Source organism: Vigna radiata, chromosome 7 (genome assembly GCF_000741045.1).
Source record: "Vigna radiata var. radiata cultivar VC1973A chromosome 7, Vradiata_ver6, whole genome shotgun sequence".
Lineage (NCBI taxonomy): Eukaryota > Viridiplantae > Streptophyta > Magnoliopsida > Fabales > Fabaceae > Vigna > Vigna radiata.
The window spans coordinates 2,403,513-2,421,383 of NC_028357.1; the positions used below are offsets into that span (position 1 = coordinate 2,403,513).

At 37.1% G+C, this 17,871-nt stretch overlaps 2 protein-coding genes and 1 pseudogene across 4 annotated transcripts; all 3 read left to right on the plus strand.

Moving 5' to 3' along the window:
- Nucleotides 1–5,072: 5,072 nt before the first annotated feature.
- LOC106769516 (ferredoxin--NADP reductase, leaf isozyme, chloroplastic) lies at nucleotides 5,073–7,489 on the plus strand. The gene is made up of 9 exons (XM_014655162.2): nucleotides 5,073–5,321; nucleotides 5,523–5,757; nucleotides 5,842–5,975; nucleotides 6,210–6,288; nucleotides 6,421–6,512; nucleotides 6,592–6,669; nucleotides 6,813–6,875; nucleotides 6,964–7,198; nucleotides 7,273–7,489. Exons 1-9 carry the CDS (start codon nucleotides 5,217–5,219, stop codon nucleotides 7,338–7,340), a joined length of 1,089 nt encoding a protein of 362 aa, XP_014510648.1. The 5' UTR covers nucleotides 5,073–5,216; the 3' UTR covers nucleotides 7,341–7,489.
- A 1,322-nt stretch (nucleotides 7,490–8,811) lies between these two features.
- LOC106767041 (cold shock protein 1) lies at nucleotides 8,812–10,126 on the plus strand. 3 transcript variants are annotated; one of them, XM_022782794.1, is made up of 2 exons: nucleotides 8,812–9,569; nucleotides 9,663–10,126. In XM_022782794.1, exons 1-2 carry the CDS (start codon nucleotides 8,897–8,899, stop codon nucleotides 9,779–9,781), a joined length of 792 nt encoding a protein of 263 aa, XP_022638515.1. In that variant the 5' UTR covers nucleotides 8,812–8,896; the 3' UTR covers nucleotides 9,782–10,126. The 3 variants fall into 3 exon arrangements, with proteins under 3 accessions (XP_022638515.1, XP_022638514.1, XP_022638513.1); XM_022782793.1 differs by having other exon boundaries at nucleotides 8,812–9,452; nucleotides 9,588–10,126; XM_022782792.1 differs by having other exon boundaries at nucleotides 8,813–9,560; nucleotides 9,696–10,126.
- A 4,248-nt stretch (nucleotides 10,127–14,374) lies between these two features.
- Nucleotides 14,375–17,520, plus strand: LOC106765929 (annotated as a pseudogene).
- The last annotated feature ends 351 nt before the right edge of the window (nucleotides 17,521–17,871 follow it).

Here is a 17,871-nt window from a genome sequence, read left to right on the forward strand (position 1 = left end):
GTCGTTGACTCAAGAAAAGAGCAGAAAAATGAAGTTTTGAAGAGTCGACGTACCGCCCAACGACACACTTAAACCGCTGGGAGGTATAGGACGAGGAGTAGACATGGAAAATGTCACTGAGGGAAACTGTCGGGCGCCAACGATTGCCGCCGGGCGGCGGCAGAAGGATATGGGAAACCGCCGGGTGGTGGCGATTGCCGCCGGGCGGTGGCGGCAAGTTATGGGAAACCACTGGGCGGCACACTTAAACCGCCCGACGGTGGCTCGCTGGACTTGGGCCTGATTTTGACGCGCTCCTCACCTATATATACCCCTACTACGAATTCAGAGTCATTCTTTTAACAGGGGAAGACGACCAGACCTAATTTTGCTCTCTGGAGAGGATCTCTTGGATGCTTAGGCTTCTTTTCATCTTTTCTAGGGTTTGCTCTTCCATTCTTCTTCCATTTTTCATCTAGTTTCACCATGTTTATGGTGAACTAAACCCTATTGTTGTTGAGGAATTCAATCTAATCTTTTGATACTCTCTCTTATTGAAACTATTGATTATTTATATGGTCTCCATATGTTTTGATTGATTATTGTTGGGTTATCATCTGTGCTTAAGGCTTTTATCGTTTAACTCATTCGATATATTGTTGTTTGTCGTTATTGACATGGGGACGTGCGGTAATGACATGAACCGGTGAGTAATCTCTTGATTCTGCAATACCACCTAGGGATAGGGGTAGGACGATCAATTGCGCAAACTTCTATTTATAATGCGGTATTAATTACTAGGGGAGGCTAGGGATAGCAATCCAGTAATTGATATTAGGCCCTTTTCGCCGAGGGATCGGGTTAAGGGGAGACTAAGAAAGTCGCATAACAATTGAATCAATCTAATAATCAAGGGTAGTATGTAAGAGAGAGTGGAATAGATGAAATTGTTAGTACCNAACAACATCCATTCATCCATTGTTTTCACTTGTCAATTGAATCAACCTTTATTTTGCATGTTAATATTTTTTGCTCTCAAACCCAATTTATTAATTTTAATTTCTCAAGTCTTATTATTTTAATTCACGCGAACGAGGAAGCCATACGAGTCTCTTGGGAAAACGATACTTGGTCTTACCATTTTTATTACTTGTACGATTTGGTACACTTGCCAATCCGTCAACATTATTTTAATTCACGCGAAAGAGAAAGCCATTCGAGTCTCTTGGGAAAACGATACTTGGTCTTACCATTTATATTACTTGTACGATTTGGTACACTTGCCAATTTGTCAACAACACACAGAATGTAAAAAGAGAAAAACCTAAAGACACCCAAGACTAACTAAACACTCTAAAACCTAATTCGCCAAGTCCCCGACAACGACGCAAGTAAATAAACCCTACTCCCCACTAATGTAGTATAGGGAAACCAGGGGATCAATCCAAGGACTCGGTACAATTAAGCTTTAGAAATGTTTGTTTAAAATCTTGTTATTTTACTAACTATCTATTAAAACAAGGTGGGGAAAGAAATTTAATGAAAACTAAGAAATTAAAACTTCAAAATTTGTATCTAACAATTTAAAGCAGTAAATCCAAATAAAATCAATAATTTTGCAAGAAAACAATAATGAACTAACATTAAACACTCACGAACATTACATTCAGATCAAATACTTTGATTCACTTATTGTTTTGAATTACACCCTGACTCAAGGAGACACCTTGGAAAAAAAAAAGTCACTGTGGAGTCAATACAATTCTCTGATTAGAGAAATAAAGTGCAGTTTCATAATTCAAAACCTAATCAAACCAAAATTTTTGATTCTGAAAAGACGACAATAATAGAAATGCATTCACAATATTTTTTTTCTTCATTAGACTCATCTCCAACTCTAGAAGACATCTCGGTGAGTCATGCTCACTGTGGATTCATGTAATTCCCTAAGGAATTTTGACTGTGGGGAGTCACAAAATCCAAATCAGATTTTTTCACAAGATTCAACGAGAAAGACTCTCACATCATCAAACAAAACACAAAATCATAAAAAACCCTCAGAATAAAACACATAAACAAAAAAGACATTTTATGCATGAGAAATTAAAAGTACAAGAAAAGATACCGAATGAAGCGTAATCGCGATCACCACGGCTATCACCATTGTGAGTTTGGTCAAACACAAGAGAACGGAAACCTACTCTACAAAAAGTGTAAACCCTAGGCTAAAAATGAATGTAAAGTTGTAGAGTAGTCTATAAGTGCGTAAGTTCTCTCCATTGCAGAAGAATACCCCTTTATATAGGGTTAAGGTTGAATGGTTGAGGCCGAAGCTGGGTGGCCGAGGTTGAATGGTTGAGGCCGGATAGCCGTATAGTCGAAGTCGGATGGCCGAATACTGGAGGCCGAATGGCCATATAGTTGATGCTAATTTGGCTAAGTACCTGAATGGTAGGGAGGCTGGATGGTCAGATGGTTGAGGCCTTTGGAGGCCGAGGAATAAAGGCCGAATGATTGAGAGTTTGAGGCCAAGGAATGGTTGAACGAGTTTGAGGCCTTTGGTGGCCAAACAGGTTGGGCGTTTGGAGGCTGAATTGAGGCCTTAGGAGGTCGAACAATTGAAGCTTTTTAAGGCCAAGCAATGTAGGCCGAATGGCCGAAAGGTTGAGGCCAAGGAATTGTCGAACGGTTGGGGCTTTCTAGGTCGAGAACTTGAGGCCTTTGATGGCCGAATGATTGAGGCCTTCAGAGGCGGAGTTGAGGCCTTTTAAGGCCGAACGATTAGGCCTTTACGAAGGCCAGATTGTCATGCAGTGGTCGAACGGTCGAGGCCTTTGGAGGCCGAACGGTCGGTTCATTTGCAGAATGTCGTTACTTGGGTTTTATTTGGATTCGGGTGGCATGGGTTCTATAATGAACTCGCCATTCACCACCAGACCAACTTGACTATGGTTCCCTTAGGAACTCGCCGTTCATCAATTTGGGCTTTTCCTAGAATCGGGCGACAGTGGTTCTGTAATGAATTCGTCGTTCACTGCCCGACCAAATTGATAGTGGTTCCCTTAGGAACTCGCCGTTCATCAATTTGGACTTTATCTGGAATCGGGCGATAGTGGTATCTGTCACGAACTCATCGTTCACCGCCCGACCAAATTGACAGTGGTTCCCTTAGGAACTCGCCGTTCATCAATTTGGGCTTTATCTGGAATCGGACGGGAGCAGTTTTGTAACGAACTTGTCGTTCACCGCCCGACCAAATTGATAGTGGTTCCCTTAGGAAGTCGTCGTTCATCAATTTAGGCTTTATCTGGAATCGAGCAGTAGTGGTTCTGTAATGAACTTGTCGTTCACCGCCCGAGGTGTTGAAGCCAAACGATTGAATATCTCCGAGCCGAATGGCCGAATACTAGTGAGGCGGAATGACCGAGTGGTAGAGGTCGAATGGCCGAGTCGTTGAGAGGCTGGATGACCAAATCGTTGACGCCAAATTTGGCTAAGTACCTATGAGGCCATGGGGGCTGAGTAGTCGAGGTTGAATGGCCGAAAGCTTGAGAGGTCGGATGACCAAATGGTCGAGGCCGAATGACCTGGTCGTTAATGCCAAATTTGGCTATGTACTTGTGAGGCCGTGGAGGCCGAGCAGTCGAGGCTGAATGACCGAAAGTTTAAGATTCCAAATGGTCAAATCATTAATGCCACATTTGGCTAAGCACCTGTGAGGCTAGGTTGAGAAATTACCTGAGACTAAGGTATTGTCGAACGATCGAGGCCAAATGGCCAAGCAAACGAGGCCGAGTGGCCGAACCGTTGAACAGAGGAGGCCGAGAGGTCGAGCGGTTGAAGCCTTTGAAGGCCGAAGGGTTGAGGATGAATACTTGGGGCCAAATGGTTGGCTGCGTATCTTGAGGCCAGTTTTGAAAAAATACCTGAAAGGTCAAGCTATGACTGAACGATTGCATGTCGAGCCCGAGTGGCCGAGTGGTCGTGGCTGAATGGCCGAATCATTGGTGCCAAATTTGGCTAAATACCTGTGAGGCGAGGTTTGAGAAAGTACCTGAAAGGTCAAGCTATTCGAACAGATGAGGTCGAATGACCGAGCATAAGAGGCTGAGGCCGAACGGACGAGCAAACGAGGCTGAGTGGCCAAATTGTTGAACAGACAAGGCTAAGTGGCTAAGTAGAGGAGGTCGAGAGGTCGAGCGGTTGAAGCCTTTAAAGGCCGAAGTGTTGAGGATGAATATTTGGGGCCAAATGGTTGGCTATGTACCTGTGAGTCCAGGTTTGAAAACAATACCTGAAAGGTTAAGCTATGACCGAACGGTTGCATGTTGAGGCCGAATGGCCAAGTGGTCGAGACCGAATGGTCGAATCATTGGTGTCAAATTTGGTTAAGTACTTGTGAGACCAAGTTTGAGAAAGTACCTGAAAGGTCAAGCTATGACCAAATGGTTGAATGTTGAGGCCGAATGGCCGAGTGGTCGAATAGGCGAGTCCGAGCGGTTGAGGGTGAATTTTTAAAATAAGCCTATGGTACAATTTTAGACAATTCTTTAATTAATTCACCTAATTTTTAAAATAAGGATGTACGTTACATGTTCAATCCCTTTCCATCTTTCTTATGTTTTTGTTGTTAGAAAAATCTTTTCAGTTCTCTGCCTTAGATGCAAACAAAACATAAGAGACATTTGTCCAGTCAAGTTGGCTTTTTACAAGGGAGAAATATCGCTTTTAGATTTTATATATATTTTTTGTGGTGAAAACCAAATTCAAGATTCTAATGATATTTGGGTTTCCCTTCGATTTGATAGAAATATCATGAACATGGTTTTAAAAGTTAGAAACCTATTTTTGAATATGGTGATTATTCTGAGAAGTGAAGCATTAAAAAAGCTACTAAAAGAAATAGAGTAAGAAAAAAAATGGTAGGATGAATTAAATTCTACAGTTTTATATAATTTAAACAATAAATTTAATTTCTGGTTTGAAGTTTATATTCGATTTGGTGACATTTTTTGAATTTGGTTGGAGGCGAAGGAAGTACATATATGTAAGGTGATAGTTGAAAGCTGGTGATACCATCACACAGTTACACTTATCCTAATATAATATCGGCCACTGCATTTGCTTCCAAATCTCGTCCACTCAAATCTTATACTTTTCTATTTTCTCTAAATTCTTTCATACTCACATCAATTCATCACTTCATTCAACATTTCTTCCCCTAGCTAGTTTCACCAATGGCTGCTGCTGTCAGTGCTGCAGTCTCTTTTCCATCCACCAAATCCACCTCTCTCCAAAGTAGGACCTCCATCGTTGCCCCAGAGAGAGTCACTTTCAACAAGGTATGTCTAATTACTTCCATCACAAACATAATCAGAATTTCATTTTGATCATCTATCATGACTTTTTTTATCATTTATAATTGGAGAATTACATTAAAAGTAGCTAAGAAAATGTTGTATCTAAGTTTTGTCTTTGATGTAATTGAGGACTGATATTGCAGTTTAGATGATCTGGGTTGTTAAGTAAGGTTTCTATCTCAGGTTCCATTTCAATACAGAGATGTTTCCAGCAATGGAAGGGTGGTTTCCATCAGAGCTCAAGTCACCACTGAGGTACCAACCAAGGTTGAAAAAGAGTCTAAGAAACAGGAAGAAGGTGTGATTGTGAACAAGTTCAAACCCAAGGCCCCATACATTGGTAGAGTCCTTCTCAACACAAAGATCACAGGGGATGATGCTCCAGGAGAAACTTGGCACATGGTCTTCAGCACCGAGGGTGCGAAGTTCATTACTTTTCCCTTTCTTTTCTCTTTTCTTTTTCTCTTTGTAGACGGCTAATTTTCTAGTGTTTTGATTTCAGGAGAGGTTCCTTATAGAGAAGGACAATCAATTGGGGTAATTCCTGACGGTATTGACAAGAATGGCAAACCTCATAAACTGAGATTGTATTCTATTGCCAGCAGTGCCATTGGTGACTTTGGTGATTCCAAGACCGTGAGTATCATGTCATATAAGAACAATTTCACATTGTAAACATTATAACGCTTTTATTTGATCAATTTTGTTGCTTTCATACTTGAGTCTTGTTCTGAACTTACTTCAGTTGCTTGTCTATTGTACACCTGAACTTATTTGAAACTTTGAACTATAACAAGGGAGAGAGAGAAATTATATCAATCCAAAATTGTGTACTAAACTGGTTAGCTTGATATGATTGTTTTCATACAGGTTTCTCTATGCGTGAAACGACTAGTGTACACAAATGAAAGTGGAGAAATTGTCAAGGGAGTCTGCTCAAATTTCTTGTGTAAGGAGGAGTAGTTTGTTTTTTATGTTTAACACAATGCAGGCTAGAACATCTTATTTGGGTACTTTACATTGTTACACTAATGATCTACCGTGTTCTTATACCAATTATTCATGTTCCTCTTTTATTCAGGTGACCTGAAGCCAGGATCTGATGTAACAATAACTGGACCTATTGGGAAAGAAATGCTTATGCCAAAAGATCCTAATGCCACCGTTATCATGGTACAATATCATTCATTTTATTATAAGAAGAAAACGAATATGATACATGACCATTTGATTAATGAAATTTTCTTCACAGTTGGCAACTGGAACTGGGATTGCCCCATTTCGCTCATTTTTATGGAAAATGTTCTTTGAGAAGCACGAAGATTACAAGGCAAGTGTCTGCAAAATCTAGTATCCTTATTCAAATGTATCAGAAACCAAAACCAGGACATTTAGCCATTTTTGTGAGACATTATTAGTATGTGTTTATAAGTGGAAAGATTTGATTATTAACCATGTTTTACGTATATGTAGTTCAATGGTTTGGCATGGCTGTTCTTGGGTGTACCTACAAGCAGCTCATTGCTTTATAAAGAGGTGAGAAGAAAGGGAGTTTTGTGATTGATGGTTTGTTTTGAAGATATTTTAATATAGTGATAGAAGTTGTTTTGTATGTATGAGGCAGGAATTTGAAAAGATGCAGGAGAAATATCCAGAGAACTTCAGACTTGACTTTGCTGTGAGCAGAGAACAAACAAATGAGCAAGGAGAAAAGATGTACATTCAAACTCGAATGGCTGAATATGCAGAAGAGCTTTGGGAACTACTGAAGAAGGATAATACTTTTGTGTATATGTGTGGACTAAAAGGAATGGAAAAGGGAATTGATGACATTATGGTATCATTGGCTGCCAGAGATGGTAAGAAATTTTCCTTTTGGCGATTTGGGAGAAACCTCATTGATTATGTTTTGTATTTTGATTGTGTATTATAGGCATTGATTGGATTGATTACAAGAAGCAATTGAAGAAAGCTGAACAATGGAACGTCGAAGTGTATTAATTTATTGATATTAACTCCTACTTCATCCTGCCTGCAACAAGTCTCAAAGTGTATCATCCCCTTCTTCGTTGTATAGATGTATGACGAATCCTGTAATTTTTCTTTCACCATTTTTATATTATTCATCAATAATTTCACTCTCACTTTTACAAGGGATCATCAATAATAATATGAGTAATGATATATAGATAATATTTTTTGACAACATTTGAACATCATCGTACGTGTCATTGTATGATTGGTCCAAATGACACAATGACACCATCATGGACCAATCACATAATAACACGTATGATGATGTTCAATTGTTAAAAAAATGTTTTCTAAATATCTTTATCCTATAATATAGAAGAATCCAACTTTATTCTCAACTTTAATCAACACTCTAAACTTCTATATAAGTTAAGCTAAAATACATGTATTTTTGTCTTTCGTTTCTCATTTAAATTTTGGCTTATTTTGTTTAAATTATTACTTAATCAAAATATATATACAATATATTTAACATTTATGTAAAAATAACGTGGTTTTTAATAACACAACATAAACTAGTACTTATATTATGATGTGATTGATTCCTTTTAAATTTGATAGAAAAATATCACCTACTTAATTCAACTTGTTTTCTTCTTTGGATTTTCGTCACATAAGTTTGATTGCGAAGCCGTTGAATTTTGAAATAAAATTATAAATTAGCTATAAAATATTATTTTATTAATTTCTAATTTATTTATGGACTAATTAAATAAAAACACATTCGTATATGTGCCTTTCTTATTATAAATAATTATTTTAATTTAAAAAATAAATAATCTTAAATACACAATAACATAAAAGGATAATATAACAAAATAACTATTTTAATTTAAAAATAATTATATTTAAATTAACAACTATTTAAGAATAAAATAAAAATGTAATTGTTTCAGTTTAAAATAACGGGTTAGTTAAAGAATAAAATGAACAAAAAAATTACAAAACAATTTGTAAAAAGAAAACTAACCTGCTTTTATATATATATATATATATATATATATATATATATATATATTAATTCAACTATAATTAAAGATAAAACCTAAATAAACTAAAATGATAAATCTTATATAATATAATTTCCAACCAGATTATTTTAAGAAAATATATTTATTGATATTTGTTTTTAGATATTATCTTGTGATATAGATTCAAATTTTATTTTCACTCTTCAGAATTTTTTAACATACGGTAAAAATAAAATTTTGATAATATAATAATGATTTAATTAAATAAATTTGAGACATATTCCATCATAACTTGGCTGTTTATGAAATCAAGGATAATTTAAAAAACACAAATTATTTAAAGTAATCGATAACAAGTAATTAATGAATAATTAATAATTAATCGCTGGTAGGGTTGAATTTGATTTATATTGATCCTTGGAATTGCAGTTCACATCGAAAATATATATATATATATATATAGAGAGAGAGACTCTACCAAGTGCTGTGTTGTGGTATTCCACCTCTGAGGCTCTCTCTAGGGTTTGTTGGCTCTCAAATCGAACCGATTCCATGGCGGAAGAAAGATTCACGGGCGTTGTGCAGTGGTTCAACAATGGAAAAGGCTTCGGGTTCATCAAGCCTGACGACGGCGGCGAGGATCTCTTCGTCCATCAGTCCTCCATCAGATCCGACGGTTACCGCACTCTCCTCGAGGGCGATCACGTCGAGTTCGCTATCGCCACCGGCGACAATGACAAGACCAAGGCCGTTGACGTCACCGGAATCGACGGCGCCCCTCTCCAGCCCCGCGCCGCCTCCGGCAATCGTGGCTCTGGGTACGGATTTGGCTCCAGGCGGAATGGCGCGGGCGGTGGCGGTGCCGCGTGCTATCAGTGTGGCGATTTCGGCCATCTGGCTAGGGACTGCAACCGAAGCAGCAATTCCGGCGGCGGAGGCGGTGGTGGGTGCTTTGTTTGCGGCGGGTTCGGTCACCTCGCGAGGGATTGCGTGCGCGGAGGCAACGGCGGAGGAGGAGGCGGAGGCAACGGTGGTTCTTGCTTTAGGTGTGGCGGATTTGGACACATGGCGAGGGATTGCGCGACTGCGAAGAGCGTCGGTGGTGGTGGTGGTGGTGGTAATGGTGGTGGTTGTTTTCGGTGTGGGGAGGTTGGTCATTTGGCTAGGGATTGCGGCACTGAAGGAGGAAGGTACGGCGGAGGTAACAGTGGTGGTGGTGGTGGCGGTGGTGGTGTTGTCAATGGTGGTGGTGGTAATGGTGGTGGTTGTTTTCGGTGTGGGGAGGTTGGTCATTTGGCTAGGGATTGCGGCACTGAAGGAGGAAGGTACGGCGGAGGTAACAGTGGTGGTGGTGGTGGCGGTGGTGGGAAGAGCACCTGCTTTAATTGTGGGAAGCCTGGGCATTTTGCGAGGGAGTGTGTTGAGGCTTCCGTGTGAGGTGAAGGGTTACGTTTTGCGAAGGGAGAAAAAGGTGGAATAGTACATATTCTCTTTTTTTGCACCTTTTAACAGTTAGTAACTTATTAGCCTCTCTTATTATTCTTCTAATTCCGGGGAAGTTTATACATATGGCAAAAAAAATTATGTGGTTTTGGTTTTTGACTATGGTACTGCTTCGCAGGCGATTTTGCCTCTTTTTTTTTAGTTTTTACTCTGCCTGTTAGACATTGTTTCTGATTTATAGTCTACCTTTGTTCCCGAACTTGAGATTTTATATCTTGGATTATTTGTCTCAAAGGCTCATAATCAAATGATCATAAATTTAGAGTGAAGTTCTCAAGATATTGTGGAGTGTTGCTCTTCTCAAAGATTAGTTTTTTTGTGTTGTGTGTTTTGGTCATTGATTATTGCGCGCATTCATTTTGATTAAAACTTGCAATTGCGGGAGTAATGTTTGAATGAAAATTAAGATTCATGATTGCATTTGGTTAAGTGGATATCCTAATCTGTTGAGTTTTGGAAACAAGAGAAGTAGACTTATAGACAGTATCAAATACATTTACGCATTTGCATTTACCTTACGTTTACTTAGTTTATCAGAAAGAGGTTATTTCCCACCTTGTCACCGTTTTAGAATTGTTTACTGTTTCACTCCTTAAATTTATTAAATAGAATGGCAGTGCATAACTTTTGTTTGGTTTCCATATCAGCCTTCGCCTGAATGTCTATCAACATATAACCGGCTTAAGGGTTTACTTGGCTATGAGTTTCTTTAGAGATATTAGAATGCAAGTCTTATGAGTTTTGTTTTACTGGATTTGGATATTTGCACACTTCTACTGGCCTAAGTTTACGTGTTTTTAACAGGGTATTCCATAAATCCCTCTTTTGAACTCTATACCCATGAAATTTTAAAACTTTAGGAGTGTCAACAATAGCACACTTAGTGTATAAAATTTATTGAAAAGTACAAAATTTATGATTTTCAATAAATTTCACTCAGTAATAAGGAGTGTTCAGATGAGTATGATTTTCAAAGAATTTCACTCAGTAATAAATTTCACACATGCTTGTTTTTCTTGTTTTCTGCTGATAAAAAAACACCACCTTAGTTATTTTATGAAAACAGATTTTATTTCGTTCTTAAGCTATACATTTGGTTGGAGACTTAGTCTTACCAGGGCAAAATCTTGGGAAGCCGTCAATGTTTTGAGCTCTTGCTGAACCTAATATGCTAATTGCAATTCTGTGTTTGTGCTCTACCTGTACCTAAGTAGTGAATTGCAAAGCATGGATATTTTTGTGTTTCTTTTTCCCAAGCTAATGTCACTGCTTTAGGTCCAGAATATTTTTCAAATTTATCATGCTTAACTGTTCAGGTTGAGGTTCTTACCCTAAATGTGATCAAACCAAATAAAATTTTGGGAAATCAATTCAACTGGACTTATATGGTTTCATATAAATGTTGTTGTGATTTGTGAAGAGCCTTGGTTCAACAACTGTTGCGGCAGCATTTTTGTGATGTCTATACCTTGTCAAAATATCTTGAATGAGAGTGGCTTTATTTCTCTCGAGCTTGGTGGCACCGACATATTGTGTTGATTGCATTTCATTTTCATATCGTACGTACATAGTTCGCGGTTCTTGCTTGTAGTTGCCGAGCACATGTCACTTGCAATTCTCAGTTTTTGGGGTTTGAAAAATTCGTGGCAAGCTTAGAAACTAGTCTAATATTTTTCCTATTTTGTCTTATCATATATATTTTAGTCAATTGTTCCAGAGACAAAAAGACTATGGATTGGGTTGAGAAGTGACTGTTTGAAGAAGTGAACCAAAATCAAGTGGACGGCTCAAGGTTATCATTAACATCCGTGGTGTTTGATCTTTTCTTTTAAATCTAATCAAGGTATGCTCACCAAAAAAGAAGGGGCTCGTGCTCAATTAATTTATTGATTTGGATGGAGCGTTAATCTTATCCCCGAAACAAATTATGGCTACCAAAATTTCTCTTCCTAGTATCCTTTTATTTTTTCTACAACTCACATGCATTAAGAGATGTCTTGCCAAGCAGTTTTGTTCGTGAGACTTATAAAAAAGATGATAAATAATGTTACCCTAACATTTAAATGAATTTGTCATTGATCTTGGTCTTGGGAAAGAAGCAGCAACGGACTTCCATCTCTTGCAAACAAAAGTAAGGCGAAAGAAGGAGGAGGTTGTTAGCCATCAAAGCACCCTCTTAAGAGATCTTCATTAAGGTCATCCAGCACCCTCTTAAGATATCTTCATTTCAAGTATAAAAAGTCTTCATTTTCTGGAGACTTTCTTTTCAAACGGTGTTCCATTGGGTGGAGAAAACAACTATAGAAACAACAAAGGTGTTAAGATGTTATCAAAAAATCAAATTTTCACTTTAATAGCTTTTATCAATCATAAACACAATTAATGTGAATTAAGACTTTCAACTTAAATGGGTAACGTCAAAAGTTGTTTATCTGCACCTAAAAAGATAAAAACTTTTCTTATCTTTCTCCAACCCCCCGAATTTGCAAGGTTCCTTCTTGAACTTTTATAAGTTAGAAGAACAATTATTCACCCACTACCTCAACTACATAGAACAAGCACTGCCTTTTTCTCACACCAAATTTCATTTTCTTCTTCCCATTTTTTAATTATCTCTTCACCTTCAATTGCAACAAACAACCATTAATCAGAACAATACCCAAAAATAGCAAACCAGTTTTGAAAGAGACTCTGATTAGAGGCATCTCTGGTAGTGGGTGATGTAGACGACGACCCTAATCACAATGGTAATGACGTGACGGTGGTGGGTGATGTCGACGACGACCTTAATCGCAATGGTAGTGGCATGACGGTGGTGGGTGATGTCGACGACGACCCTAATCGCAATGGTAGTGGCATGACGTGAGATTGTCAGCGGTGTTGGCCATGTAAAACACTATGATGTAGGAGAGGAGATAACCCACATGATCTGGCAAAAGAATATGAAGGACACGAGGGGAAACCTCACACGTGAAAAACACGAAGAGTGGAGGAGTGATTGGTGCTGGTGAAGCTTTGACCACGACCAGCGATCGACAGGGAGATTGTTTCGTGCTTAATCTTCGAATTTCAAATCCCTAATTCCCTTTCCAATTCCTTTCTCTAACCCTATTCAGTATAGAAAGCTCTAATATGAAGAAAACAAAATCCTTAATCTATTATTTTAATATAAATCAATTAAATTTTGCCATGTCAAAATTCCTTAATTTAAATAAAAATTTCACATAATAAAACAATGGACATCATTATATTAATTGTCAACACATCAACATTTGTTAATGTTGTCTGTCAACCCTTAATGGAAATGACTTAATTGTTACGATTTTTTTAAAATTTATAATCCAATTGAGACTGTTTTCAACAAGATGACCCACTTGAAATTTCTTTACAAATATAAGGATCATTCGATGGTTTAAACCTTTATATAATTAAAATTCTTAGTTTTGTTGTTGAATCATTGGGGATTCAGCTGGATAAAGAGATTGATAACAATATGAAAAATGAGATTTTGGGTTGATTTTAGGCTTTTGAAGTCGCTAGAGAGCATATGGAGCTAAATTTATATTGTTTTAAGTCTATTTAGATGGATCTTTTCAAATCCAAATTTATTTTTAAAATTTTAAATCTAATCCATTTAATTGGATTTGGATTTAATTATCTTTTGGATTTTGAAAATTCATCAATTTAATTAGATTTGAATTAGATAAATTTTGGATTTTGAAAATAAAAAAATCAAGGAGCGTCTAAGTTTAACAAAGACAATTGAGAACCAAGTTGAAAGAGGATATCATTCAATCTCGAATTGAAAGTTGGCTCGCATCCTCTTCAGTGAAAGATCAACCCAAATTAGGTTCGATTGAGTCGGTTAGACTAAAGGTAAGTTGAGTTAGCCTTAACTGAAGGTCGACTCAACTTAGTTTAGGCTTGTTGAACATATATATATATATATATATATATATATATATATATATATATATATATGTATGTATGTATGTATGTATGTATGTATGTATATATATGGGATTAATCTCTTATGTTGAATATACACACATAGGATCCTCTATTTATAATAGAAGAAATATGGATTAAGTCCAAAATACAAATAAGAAATTATAATAAACTAACTAAAGATAAAAGATAAATGTAAAATAAATATCTAACATTCCCCCTCAAGCTAGTGCATACAAATCTAAGATTCTCCAATCAAGACACTTGAAAAAGAGAAAAGAGCAACTTCGATGTTTTGAGTAGCTGTTTGAGAGGAGACAAGATGTGCGACAAAGCACAATGTACCTGAAAGAGAAAAATGAGCGACTTCGACGCTCTGAATTGTTACTAGACATGCCACCATGATGATGATAAAGGGAGCAAATCCACAACTTCAAAAGGCGTTGAGAACGTGTAGGAGCTCCGATGAAGGCGTCGTTGATGGCATGGTAGTTGTTTAACCAAGACGATCAAAATCATTTGATCATCGGGCAAAACTAGAACTCCGATAGTAATTGCAATAAATGATGACGGTAAATGATGGCGTCGCGGACAGCGATAGATGGCGCCGGTGCCGACAGCCACAGGTGTAGTGTCAAAGGCAACAAGTTTTTTTTCCTCAAAAGAACCTTAGGCTCTAGATACCATGATGAATATACGCATATGGTCCTCTATTTATAATAGAAAAATGTAGGTTAGGTTCAAAATACATATAAGAAATAATAACAAAGTAACTAAAAATAAAAGATAATCAATTTTTGTTGAGTTAATCCTAGAAAAAGATATGCTCAAGTTAATCTTGGTTGGAAGTTGACTTGGGTTAGTTATGACCAAAGGTTGATTTGATTTGTCTTCAACCAAAGGTTAGCTCGAGTTGTCTTCAACTGAAGGTCGATCCATGTCAACTTTAGTTAAAAGTCAATTTAAGTTGATCAGAATTTAAAGTTGAGTTGAGTCAATCCAAATTGGTGGATTTCGACCTAAGTCAAAGAGTTAAGTCGAATCAATTTAACTAATATTTAATAGTTAAGTATATTAAATTGATTTTACTGATTTTAATATATTGACAAAATAGATTCAATCTAGTTTTAATTCAATAAATTAAAATTAGATTGAAAAAATTTAAAACTATTTGATTTAGTTAAAATGGATTTGAATTTTAATCTAAGTTTATTTTAATTAGATTAATTATATTTGGATTACAAATTTAATTCATTTTATTGAATCTAAATTGGATTTAGACAAGATTATTTGTGAGTATGTTGGTGTTGTTGAGTGTAGGAGGTGCATGAGGAATGATATTGGTGAGTGTAAGGGTGCATGAGGGATGACATTGATGAGTGTAGGGGTGCATGAGGGAGGATATTGGTGGCTCAATTACCTTTTATTCATATTTGATTATTCTCAAACCATAATTAAAGGCACGGAAAGAGGAAGATTGTGGTGGCGGTGGAGTTATGTCGTTTGGATTAATAAGTGACTAGACAGTGGTTTTAACTTCGTACTAAATTAAGATCATAGAAAATTAAGAAACACAAAACTTTCAAACATTGGCTTATAAAAGAGATTAGGATTTTGTCTCCTGTTATAAGGTTTTTTTCCAGCAAGTAATAAAAAAAGTGAGAGGAAAAAAAAATGACAAAAGGATAGATTAGGAAAAGGGAGGTAGAATAACAGAAATTTAAAAAACACATTCTTATTATATCTTTAGTATCCTATGAATCTTAATATCCACTAATAGTTTTCTATAATGAATTAAAAACATAAAAAGAAAAACTACAAAAATGAATTTGCATTATTAACATATAACCTAATCACATAAAACATCTGAGTTTATCATCTTGATTTGTCATTGACTAGGGTTGCCCCATGTATTTACAAAATTAGATATGTTATGAAAATCTAAATAACGATTTTACAAGATTGTGTTGTTCGTATATCTATATGTAAGATGATCTGAAGAATATATTTTTGTGGTATTTAATATGTAGTAGTATAAGCTGCTTTTAGAATAGACAGAAAATCTGAATTGTTTAACCAGAAACTTCAAAAGCAATTATTCCGTTCTGGGGTGAATTAGTGGAAAGTGCGTTGTATAGAGTATGGGTTTATGGTATTCCTAGTAGGAACATGTCATGAAAAGAGGATATACAATGCAATAATTTTGAAGACAGAAAATCAGAATCTGTGTATATATTTACTTCACTACTCAGCCAGCCTCCTCCACTAAACCCTGTTTCCTACACCTTCAACATTTTCATCCATCACTGCTTCAACTCACTTATCTGTCACTCTCATCTTCCTCTTTTTCTCTCACTTTCTCATAACATTCATTTTATTTTCTTTCTTCTATTTATACTTTTTCTTTACTATTGTTTTTTCATCCTTCCTAACATAATTTGGTTCAATTATAATTCATTTGGTGAACAAACAAGGCCATAATGTTAACAATAATTTGAAGTTTTCAACTATTTTTTAAAAGCTTAAATTAGTATATTATATGTAGATATTTGGAGAAAATGTTCCATCAAGATTTTAAGAATATAAAATATTGTTAATAATATACCAAGGGAAATATTATTTTCTTCATAAAATGTTTTTTTTTGTTATAAATAACTATGAAAAAAAATAATAGAACTTACTCCTAACCCTTTTTTTTAACTTATCCAGGGTCAAATTCAGCGACATTTACGATAGTAAACAAGTGTAGCTTCCCGGTTTGGCCAGGGATTTTGTCCGGCGCAACTCGCTACCACCGGCTTTGCCCTGCAACCCGCCCAGTCCCACGCCTTCGTGGTCCCCACTACCTGGTCCGGCCGCCTATGGAGCCGAACCCTGTGCTCCACGGACTCCGCTGGAAAATTCTCCTGCATCACCGGAGACTGCGGCTCCTCCGCCGTGGAATGCAACGGTGGAGGCGCCACCCCGCCTGTCACACTGGCGGAGTTCACCTTGAACGGCGGCGGTGGACTGGATTTCTACGACGTGAGCGTGGTGGACGGCTACAACCTCCCAATGCTGGTTGAGGCACAAGGCGGCGGGGGAAAGTGCACCGCGACGGGATGCGCGGCGGACTTGAACGGAGGGTGTCCGGCGGAGCTGAAGGTGAAGGCGGCAGCGAGTGGGGACGGCGTGGCGTGCAAGAGCGCGTGCGAAGCCTTCGGGGATCCGCGGTATTGTTGTAGTGGGCCCTACGCGACGGCTGAGACATGCAAGACGAGCTCTTACTCGCAGTTGTTCAAGAGCGCGTGCCCACGCGCCTATAGCTTCGCATACGATGATGCCAGCAGCACCTTCACTTGTGCCTCTCCGGATTATCTGATCAGTTTCTGTCCCTCCTCCACCAAAAGATATAATAAATTAAGTATTTTTTTTCCATATTAAAAGTGGTTGTTGTTTTGTAAATGATATATGTAAAGAATATATGTTTTTGTTATAATGCAGATCGATAAAATCAGGAAATGGGAAATTCCCAGCTGCAGCAGATATCTCAGTTGGGCATGGTTATGGTGAGAAGTCAGCGAAGGTAATGATATTAGGTCTTGCGACGTTTTTATTAACAATATGGTGGGAACTGAGTTAGCAGCTGTAATTCACATTCCACCAGACTTCAGTTTTTATGAACATTATTTATCATTTATGTAGCAGTAATTGGTTTATGATAGTATTTATTATTATTATTATTATTATTAGGGTTAAATATGGTTTTAGTTCTTATACTTTGGAATGATTTTGGTTTTAGTCTATTTTTAAACTAAGCTACAATTTAGTCCTTCAATCTTAGAAAATTCTGATTTAAATTTTTTTTATCAAATTTTTTTAACTTTATTTATTGTTTCAAGCACGTTTCATTATAGCATTTGGATTGTTTACACTGTTTAACACATTTTTGCTTCAATGTTAACTAAGTTTAACGACAAGAACTTAATTGATTGAAATTAACACTTATAGGAACTCAATTGGGGATTCGAATAACACGGGATCAAAATGGGAAAACTTTCCGAAAATAGAAACAACTAAATCGTTTAAACCTTATT

Coding starts and splice junctions, on each gene's coding strand:
- LOC106769516 (XM_014655162.2), top strand. CDS start 5,217: ATGGCTGCTGCTGTCAGTGCTGCAGTCTCTTTTCCATCCACCAAATCC. Junction 5,322..5,522: donor AGAGAGTCACTTTCAACAAG/GTATGTCTAATT, acceptor TTTCTATCTCAG/GTTCCATTTCAATACAGAGA. Junction 6,289..6,420: donor AGTCTGCTCAAATTTCTTGT/GTAAGGAGGAGT, acceptor TCTTTTATTCAG/GTGACCTGAAGCCAGGATCT.
- LOC106767041 (XM_022782794.1), top strand. CDS start 8,897: ATGGCGGAAGAAAGATTCACGGGCGTTGTGCAGTGGTTCAACAATGGA. Junction 9,570..9,662: donor CAGTGGTGGTGGTGGTGGCG/GTGGTGGTGTTG, acceptor GCGGCACTGAAG/GAGGAAGGTACGGCGGAGGT.